Raw genomic sequence first — 10,000 nt, 5'->3', positions numbered from 1 at the left:
TTTGACAACAAACACCTCAGATGATTGCCGGGCTGTTAAAAGATGATGTGCAAGAAAAGTATGGAATATGATACCTAAATTGGACATAAAATCCCACAAAGGGTGAAAAGGGCGAACAGATGTTGCAATGGCACATCATGTGCAAAATATAAATTCAAAAAAAGGTGGTGTTTAATGTTTGTATTGAATATGGATGCATAGGCCTAAGTGATACACATTTATTTTAATCATATAAAATTAAAATTCGCATTTGCAAAACAATACATATTTTCCAGAAGATTATTTACCTTCGTTTTCGGCAGTTAAAGTATTTTGGAGAGCAAAAACATAGTTAGTGTGTTGCTGCTGCTTAGTAAGTGCCTAATTTCAATAGAATAATTTTCCTCATCACCTCCCATCATATAAAGTAGATAATCAGAAGATTGTATAATTATCCTGTAATTCCAGCAGGAATCGGCTCCTTTTTTTTTTTTTTTTTTTTTACAATTTATTATTCAATCTTTTTTTTTTTTTTTTGGAAATCTTCAAAACTCTAGCAGCTTGGTTACATCTAGTCTAATAAAGAATTTCAGCCTATAATCCAAGACTGAATATGAATGAATGATGTTAATGAAGTATTGCATTACATAAACCGTACATGAAAGAACTGCTAATTGCATTTGATGGCGGGGTAATTCATACAGAATTCTTAAATGAACGCCTGACGCCTCAGTTTTAAGGCTCCCCCCCTCCCCAACCGGAGGTGTGTGTACAGTACAGCATGGTTTTTTTGGCACAACCGCGACCGAAAAGTAAAGCATATGTGTAACTATGCAAAAATGAATCATATTATTATCTCCCACATCCAATAGGATATCGGTAACAGATATCATAGATTTACACCGTCAACAGCCAGACGTCTGAGTCGAAACAACACAATTTATTCCGAAATATTCATGAGAGGAATTTATGACCGGGGTGGCGAAAGGGAGCGTTGTTGGTACATCACTGCACCCCTGAACAGCTATCAGCACGCAGGCTCAAGGTAGCGCTGCACCGTCTATTCTATGACCCCATTTACTATCTGAATGGCACTTCATTAAATGGTACCTTTTGGCCATGCCATAGAGGGCTGGAAATCAAAGTTACCAAGGCTGCAAGTCCCCAATAATGAGGTTTCTCCTCTTTCTTTCTTTTTTTTGATTTTTTTCCTCTCCCCCTTTTTTTTTTTTTTTTTCCAACCTTGAATATATATTCAGATGAGCGGTAGTGGCAAAGTGCTCTCTCTCTCTCTCTCTCTCTCTCTCTCTCTCTCTCCTCTCAGTTAGACTTTAATAAATTCCATTTTGCTTGATTGTATGCCTGCAAACATGTTCCGCTTGTTGCAGTACCTGGTACGGGGAGAGGAAGGAATCGTGTCTTAACACTATAAATATACATGCTATCCACACACTCACACTCACACGCACACACACACACTCACACACACACACACACACACACACACACACACACACTTGATAGGATTTATTATGGAGTGCTTTTTTGCTGTGTTTGACAGCGTATCAACCCCCTTTGTAAGGTCCCTGTGTTGTACATCTAGTACATAATTACTGGTTCACAGTGTAGTCTGGCCGCTGAGCCGCCTGATGTGGGGAACGGAGGATTACGCGCGAGGCGCTACAGAGGACGTAGATGTGTTGTCTTGACCTGACCTTTGATGAATTATATGGAGATTCTCTTCATTATACACATCAAATAGCCTATTTTAGCGCGCTGAGGGAAAGCAAAAAAAAAAAGAAGAAAAAAAAAGAAAAAACATGCAAGTTTACCTTTACCATGGCCTGTTTTGTTTTTTTCCACCGGTCCTGACGGTTGTCTGGTTGTACAGTGGCGTCTGCTGGAGTTGCCTTCCTTTCTAGTTGCCTTCACCATGGAAGAAGAAAAGCAGTCACTAGACCACATAGGTCTAGTTAGATTTTAACACATTTTTTCTAACAATTACCAACATTAAATTCAAATGGTGTTTTGGGGCGGGTTTTTTTATTTGAAGAATCAGCTCGTTTGCCTTTTTTTTAAGCGTACAATGTAATAAACAGTGTAGATATCAAACAGTCCTGGTATATAATCCAGGCGTACATCCAGCAGAGTGAGGGAGCAGCCAGAGGCAGCTGCTGTACTGTATGTAGGCAGGGCGCGTCGTCTTCCTCCTCCGGTGTGCTAATGCTATGAAGCAGCACAGGCCATGCTGTTCGCTAACTGCCACTCATCCCGCCCTGCCTCACAGTCCCATCCCCGTCCCGCTCATTACTGCTCTTAAGTGGCGCTGTAATTATCAGCTAAAAACCCGTACGTCAACCAGAGTACTTCTAACTTGGCATTTCATTGTATTTATCATCAACACATAGCGTAAATGATTGTTGATGCCTCTGTACTCCCCCCCCTCCTCCTCCTCACGTCATCTCCAGTCACTTTTAATTCAAACGTCCGCCAAACATTTCCCGCTCGCCAATTCCCAATTAAGGCAATTTAGGTTTGAATATGTAATGATGTCATTACCATTCCACCGAATTAGCGCGGGGGACTAAAAGGTCAGTCCCGGGGAATGTTCCGGTCGGTTGCGGCGGCCTCTCACATGAGATTTTGGAGCTGAATCTCGACACACACACACACACACACACACACACACACACACACACACAGAAAAGTGGGAGAACAGCTTTGCGGATTAGCGATGCACTTCAGTTAGCGTTAGCGTTAGCGCAGGAGGGGGGGAAACTGACACTCTCTGGTCAGGGTTTCAAAGGGAAAGGACCGGGGTGATGAGGAGGGTGGATGAGCCAGCCAGCCAGGCAGCCAGGCAGGCAGGCAGGCAGACAGGCAGACGCATCGCTCTTGTTTTGTACCCAGGAAAAGGTCATGGTTGCCAGGGGTGTTGGGGAGGCCCTGGCTGGGCTGTAGCTGGGGGCTGCTGAAGAGCCAGGTGGTAGCTCCTCACTAGCTCACCCACAACTCTGTACACACACACACACACACACACACACACACACACACACACACACACCCGGCACAAGCAGCTCTTGTGGGATGGAGATGGGCTGGGATAACATGGAGGGCTGATCATTAGATAATCTTTAACAGCGTGCTCTAATTAGAATTCTTATGATACAATTTCATCCTGTAATTAGTGGAGATTGTCTGCTTCCTCTCTCCACAGCTTATTAGTGGAAACACAGCTGTACATGTGAGTACACTCTCGTTTGTCAGAACCCCTCTAAAGTAAAGCCTTCTTTTTCTCTCCCTCCCTCCCTCCCTCTCTCCTTCCCTCCCCCTCTGTCTTCTCTCTCTCTCTCTCTCTCTCTCTCTCTCTCTATCTCTCTCTGTCTCTCTCCTTCCTTCTGTCTCTCTCTTTCTCCCCCCCTTCTCTTGCTCTCTCTTCTCCTATCTGTCTCCTCCCTCTCTCCCTCCCTCCTCTCCCCCCCCCCACTCGTTTCTCCACCTCTCCCTCCCCCTCTCCCGTCCTAGCTGAACTTGGTGTCGAGCATCACCATGTCCAAGAACCTGCCGTCCGCGTCCCCCCCAAACTTACCTCAGACCCCCACCACGCCCACCGCCCCCGTGACGCCCATGACCCAGCTGCCCCCCCAGGTGCCCTCGGTCCTCAGCGCCGCCAACGTGCCCGGCATGGGCGCCATGCGCAGACGCCACTCGGACAAGTACTCCATGCAGCTGTCTTCAGGTAGGACCCTCTACTGTACGCCCCCACACACACACCACCACACACACACCACCACACACACACCACCACACACACACACCACCACACACACACCACCACACTGGTCCACAAACCTACTGACTATGGCCAATATGCTGCAAAGAGAACAGGGTTTAGATCTAGTCCAAACAGGCCGTAAATGAGCCATTTGATCTTAAAGGGATTGCTCACTCAAAAATGTTTGAAATGACATATTTTAAATTGTTTCCTTAACTTAGCAGTATTCAATGGGCATAAGGCATAAGAGAAGGGGTGAGGTTAAAGATAAAATAAGGGGTTAGGGTTTAAAAATCAAGATTTTAGAGTGGAAAATAGACAGAGTCAAGTACTTTCTGCTTTGCAGCATGGCCTTTAAGTGACAACCACAACCACATTGTTCTGTTTTGGACTCCTTCCAACACTGTGCCCTAATGATTGTTTTTGTTGAAGCACACAGTGGTGTATTTATTAATCCCAGTGTGAAATGTGGCTGCTGGCTTTAGAAAGAAGCCCTGTGTTTAATCACTCTGTATGTAAATAGACAAGAACTTTTACTGGGCGTAAATATTACATGAATGTTAATTAAGCTGAAATAGAAAAGATAGGACTTTTAAATACAATATTTATTACATTTGAGATGTTCCATATATTAAGCTTTGCATTTTAAAAAACCCTTGTCTTTGATGTTTATATTTACTCTATGTATTTAAGTATGAAGACACATCAATTATTCAAGTTCATACTAAATCACTACATGGATCTAATTTTATGGATGTATTAGTGTATTTCTCATGAGAGAGATTAATTAAAAATGCATTTTGTTAGACATGGAAAATGCTGATTTGATGTGCTGCACCCCCCTCCCCTCTTCTCTGCTCTTTCTCTCCCCCCCCCCCCCCCCCCCCTTTTAATTTGATGAAATCCTAAGCGAATTCAATACCTTGAGGAATAAAATTTACCAATTATTTCAGGTGGTGACACAGTATTTATTTTTCCAGAGATCGCCCCAAACTATGAGTTTTATAAGAACGCAGATGTCAGGCCACCATTTACTTATGCAACCCTCATAAGGCAGGTGAGTGGGGAAAAAAAATAATAAATTAACTCTGCCTGATTAGATTAAAATTAATTGCTGCTTGATTCGAAGGCAGCTCTGAGAGTGTGTGTCACGCGGTCTAGTTAGTAAACCATTATTTGATGTCATCTCATTTCAGGCTATCATGGAGGCAAGCGACAGGCAGTTAACGCTTAATGAAATCTACAGCTGGTTCACTCGCACGTTCGCTTACTTCAGACGCAACGCAGCAACTTGGAAGGTACCTCTTCACACACACACACAACACACACACACACACACACACACACACACACACACACACACACACACACACACACACACACCCTTACAATACAGTCCTTCCTCTCTCGATGCAGTACCTGGAGATAGAATAGAAAAAGCCCAGAGGAACATTTATTTACTTGACACCAACAGATTAGTATCCCACTCCCCTCTTTTTAACCTGCCTCTTGAATAGAGCACATTCTTCCCCGGTTCTCTTTCCAAATGACAAGTGAAAGAATAATTCTGCCTCTGATATCATTTTCTAATTTGGTGCAATTAATAGGCTGAAGGCTTGGCGGAGGAGAGAGGAGTGAGGTCTGGTCTGACGCACTAATTACAGCACAGGCACTCAATCATCAGCACCTTTTGTTAGATGCAGCGTATTACTTCTCTCTCTCTCTCTCTCTCTCTCGGTCTCTCTCTCTCTCTCCGACAGCCCCTCCCCGCAACCCCACCTCCTCCCACACCCACCCTCTCTTGCATATCATTGGTTAATTAGTCTGAACGATGGCTGTTTGCCTTCCGTGGGCGGGGGGGGGGTGAGGGTGGGGGTGTGTGTCTGGGCCGTGCGCGCGTGTGGCTTTTCTTCCTATAGTCTACACACACCGTAGCTCATGCGGCGCCCCCCCCCCTGCCCCCCCCGTGCGTCCGAGTGAGAGGTTAGCTCTGTTCATCTGAACTAAAGGAGAGCAGGGGGAGAATTGGCCTGTCAGGGAGGAACACACTTTATTTACACAGACAAAAGAGCCCATTTGTATCTCTGTCCCTCAACTCCATTGTCTGCCTCTTAACACAAAGATAGTGAAAAATGTCGTCTCCTGCACTGCTTCTGTTTTGGGGAGAAGTGTGTGTGTGGGTGTGTGTGTGTGTGTGTCTGTGTGCCTGTGTGTGTGTCTGTGTCTATGTCTGTGTCTGTGTCTGTGTGTGTGTGTGTGTGTGTGTGTGTGTGTGTGTGTGTGTGTATGTGTGTGTGTGTCTGTGTGCCTGTGGTGTGTGTCTGTGTGTGTGTGTCTGTGTCTGTGTCTGTGTCTGTGTCTGTGTCTGGTGTCTGTGTGTGTGTGTGTCTGTGTGTGTGTGTGTGTCTGTGTGTGTGTGTGTGTGCGTGTGCTGATAAGTATAGTCCCTCTCTCAGCACTTCATCCAGTGTTTTATGCTCAGCCCCTGAACACCATTTGTTAGCTCCTGGCATTGTTGGATGCTCAGACGAGAGGGGAGAGATAGAGCAGCCTCTCATCTGCATGCAAAGCATCTGAGAGAGGACTAGATTTGCCCAAAGTGAATTAATAGGGATTTGGGATGCAAATGATGCCGGTGTGTGATTACCAGTCCACAAGGGTGTGCAAATGCTCTCAACTCTTCCGGGTTTGTCAAGAGAGTTGTAATGGTTTGGAAATACCGCTGTTGTTGTTGTTGTTGTTGTTGTTGTTGTTGTTGTTGTTTTAGTTACTACTGGTCACATACACTCGCACACACATACACAACACACACACACACACAACACACACACACACACACACACCCATTCAGATTTCTTTTTTCTTGTTCTTGTCTTTTCTTTTTCTTGGTTGAGAAAAGTTTTCCAATCAGTCCCGTGATGATATCACTGAGATGTGACACAATGGGCATTAGTGGAGACACCCCGGTCCCTCGCCACACAATAACCTAGGTGATATATTTACATTTCAGCTCCCACATTTCCTTTGTAAGGCATTAGCAGATGATCTGTGATGGGCTTGTCATTTGATTAACTGAGAGAATTTTAAAACAGAAATGAAAGGTGATTTAATATCTCAGCCTGGTCTCATCATCAGCTCGACGAGGGGATCCAGAGCCCTTCCCTCCCTCTCTCTCTCTCTCTCTCTCTCTCTCTCTCCCTCTCTCTCTCTCTCTCACTCTCTCTCTCACACACTCTCTCCTCTCTCTCTCTCTCTCTCTCTCTCTCTCTCTCTCTCTCTCTCTCTGCGCGAGCAGCTTATTAGTTCTAACTATATAGCATGCATAATAAAACTGCTCATTCTCTCATTAATATTAAAATTATCATATTCAGAGCCATGGCATTAAGATCAATCAAATCCTAGGATTTTCAGGTCAGATGCGAGATCTGCTTATGAGTTTTTTTTTTTTTTTCTCGTCTTCGTCTTTATAGAATCCCCCCTTTCTTCGGAGAAAAACACCATTACACCTCGGTGAAGAAATAATACATATGAAGCGCGGCAATATTAATGCTAAGGTTATTATTTGTTGGCTTTGATGCATGTTTTAATTATGATTGCCTTGGATATCGGAATGGAATATTGTATTTCTTTTGTTGATTTTCTTTTCTGCATAATTAATGCGTGCATATTCTCAGGTTGTTTTGATAGATATGCACGAGGATGTGCTTGAAATGCTAAAAGGGTGTGTAGTTTTACATGGTAATGTTAACCCCCCCCCCCCCCCCCAAAAAAAGGTGTCACGTAAGCATTCATATTCACTTACATCATGATGGCGTAAAGGAAAGATACATTTTAGATGTCCTTGTTAGCACACTCAAAGCCCCCCCCCGCCCCCACACCCATTACCCTCCCGCTACCCCTCTTCTTAACCTCCCACCCCCCCCCCCCCACACACACACACACACACACACACACACTCACTTCTTAAGTGTATCAGGGCTTCTGTGAGGGATCGGACGATACCCCGGCCTTGTGACTCGGCCCTGTCTTCTCCACCGATACTGTCATCTTAAAAATATACGTCCATTAAGACGCCAGTGTAGCGTCGAGAGAGAGAGAGAGAGAGAGAGAGGAGAGAGAGAGAGAGAGATGAGAGAGAGAGAGAGAGAGAGAGGAGGCGAGGGTTGCAGACATCACCATTATCACCACAGCATTACCACTTCTGTCTCCAAAAGCCATTCGCTATGCTGATACCTCTTTTGAGCCTACTTACTCTGATTGATATGTTCTGTGTGACTTGTAAGTGCATTCGCACTCACTCACTTCTACTAATTAAATCAATGGTGCGTGAATGTTAAGAATTCAAAAAAAAAAAAAAAAATCAATTTCCTTGTTTTTTTTTGTATTTTTTTTCCTTTTTTTCCTTTTTTTGGTTCATTTCTAGGTGGTGGATAATAAGTATCATCTCTAACTCTCTCTGTGACCTCTCTCCTCCCTCTCTCTCCCTCTCTCTCTCCTCCCTCTCTCTCCCTCTCTCTCTCTCTCTCCCTCTCTCTCGTAGAATGCCGTCCGCCACAACCTCAGCCTGCACAAGTGTTTTGTGCGCGTGGAGAATGTGAAAGGAGCCGTGTGGACCGTGGATGAGATGGAGTACCAGAAACGCAGGTCTCAGAAGATAACAGGGTACGTAGAACTGGTGGTTTGTTTCTTTGTTTGTATATTAGGACCTGTTTTAGCCCGCCGTAGGGCTACCCTCCAACCTGTCACTGCACCACATCACTCTGCTCATCTGGCCTTTTACCACATTGCTGCTAATAATCAGCTCTTTAGTAATATGGCAGTGTTATTTATTCTAGGGCTGTATGAATTTAATGTCACGGCTGTTCGGAGAAACACGTGTTCTCAAATGTTAAGATTGTGGACTGACTGTCTGTCAAAGTAATATTCAGTCAAATGATCATGTATTCATTTTGGGGACATTTTCGGATGTTTCTGATGCCGAAATGATGTTCGAGCGTGTTTCTTATCGAAACGGATGCCCCTCTGCTTTCTTCTGCAGAAGCCCGACACTTGTGAAGAACCTGCCCTCCAGCCTGGGCTATGGAGCGGCATTAAACGCCAGCTTACAGGTACACACTGAAACACATCCTTACAGAGAGCACCGCATGCCTGCTGAACCATGATTCCCTACCGCTGTCTGTCTGTCTGTCTGTCTGTCTGTCTGTCTGTCTGTCTGTCTCTCCATCCGATCGTGTGTGTGAGTGAGTCAGCAGAGGACAGGCATGAGATAAAATAAGTTGTGTCAAACTCCAGGGCAGTGTGTCTTTCTCTCTCCTTCTCTCTCTCTCTCTCCCTCCCTCCCTCCTTCCTTCTCTCCTCCCCCCTCCCTCCCTCTCTCCTCCCCTCTTCCTCCCTCTCTCTCCTTCTCCAACCACCTCCCTCCCTCTCCCGCTCCTCTCCTCTCTCCCTCTCTCCCTCCATCCCTCCGTCTCTCTGTCTGTGTCAGATCAGTGATAGACTAGAAGGCCACCATGTGGCAGAGGCAGGAACCATCTCCTCTCAGCTGTAGCACCTCAGATTGATGGCAGCCTCTGCAAAGGCAAGGGCATACACATTAATATTTATCCAAGTCATAAATGATTTGGCTTCGTACTGTCCACCAGCGGGGTTTTTGCTCATGGCAAAAAAAAACTTTTTAATCATTGTACATAACTTTAATGCGTAGGAGGCAAAAGTGTCTGGACTTTTTTATTATTTTAAGGTGACGGGTTTTTTTGAGCAGGGAGGCTTTTTATACAGTCGTACTGTACATGGGAGGGTTGTTTTTAAGTGTCACTGGTGGAAGAAGTTCCAAACAATATGATCAAGTTGATCGTGTCTTTGTATCTGCTATTGTTATGTGTTTAGAATTTTGGGAGTGTGACTAATCAGTGAATACTACCCCATAAAGATCATACTGGAAGTCATTCAGAAAGATACATGATCTGGAGTGTGATATTTCTCTATGATGACATCTAATCTTTTCCCCTCTCTCTCTCTCTCCCTCCCGCTCCCCTACCTCTCTCCTTCCCCTCTTGCCCCCACCCCCCCACCCCCAAGGCGGCACTGGCTGAGACCTCCCTGCCCCTCCTGGGCAACGCAGGCCTGATGAACAGTTCCTCTGGGTTGATGGGGGGCAGCCCCCATGGTCTAATGGGTGGGAGCCCCCCAGGACTGATGGGCGGTAGCCCCCCCAGTATGCTGGGCGGTAGCCCCCATGGGATGCTG

At 45.3% G+C, this 10,000-nt stretch overlaps 1 protein-coding gene across 1 annotated transcript in view; it reads left to right on the top strand.

Annotated features, from left to right (window-relative positions):
• Positions 1-10,000, top strand: part of foxp2 (forkhead box P2) — a 62,717-nt gene that overhangs the window by 46,339 nt on the left and 6,378 nt on the right. The window contains exons 9-14 of the mRNA XM_083692559.1: positions 3,505-3,718; positions 4,735-4,811; positions 4,951-5,052; positions 8,295-8,416; positions 8,793-8,862; positions 9,833-9,956. Of these exons, the coding sequence (XP_083548685.1) occupies positions 3,505-3,718; positions 4,735-4,811; positions 4,951-5,052; positions 8,295-8,416; positions 8,793-8,862; positions 9,833-9,956 (709 nt within the window). The remainder of the gene's footprint in view (positions 1-3,504; positions 3,719-4,734; positions 4,812-4,950; positions 5,053-8,294; positions 8,417-8,792; positions 8,863-9,832; positions 9,957-10,000) is intronic.

Source organism: Argentina silus, assembly GCF_951799395.1.
Source record: "Argentina silus genome assembly, chromosome: 20".
Taxonomy (NCBI): Eukaryota; Metazoa; Chordata; class Actinopteri; order Argentiniformes; family Argentinidae; genus Argentina; species Argentina silus.
The sequence above is the reverse complement of the archived record's forward strand: the minus strand, read 5'-3'. Positions and strand labels throughout refer to the sequence as shown.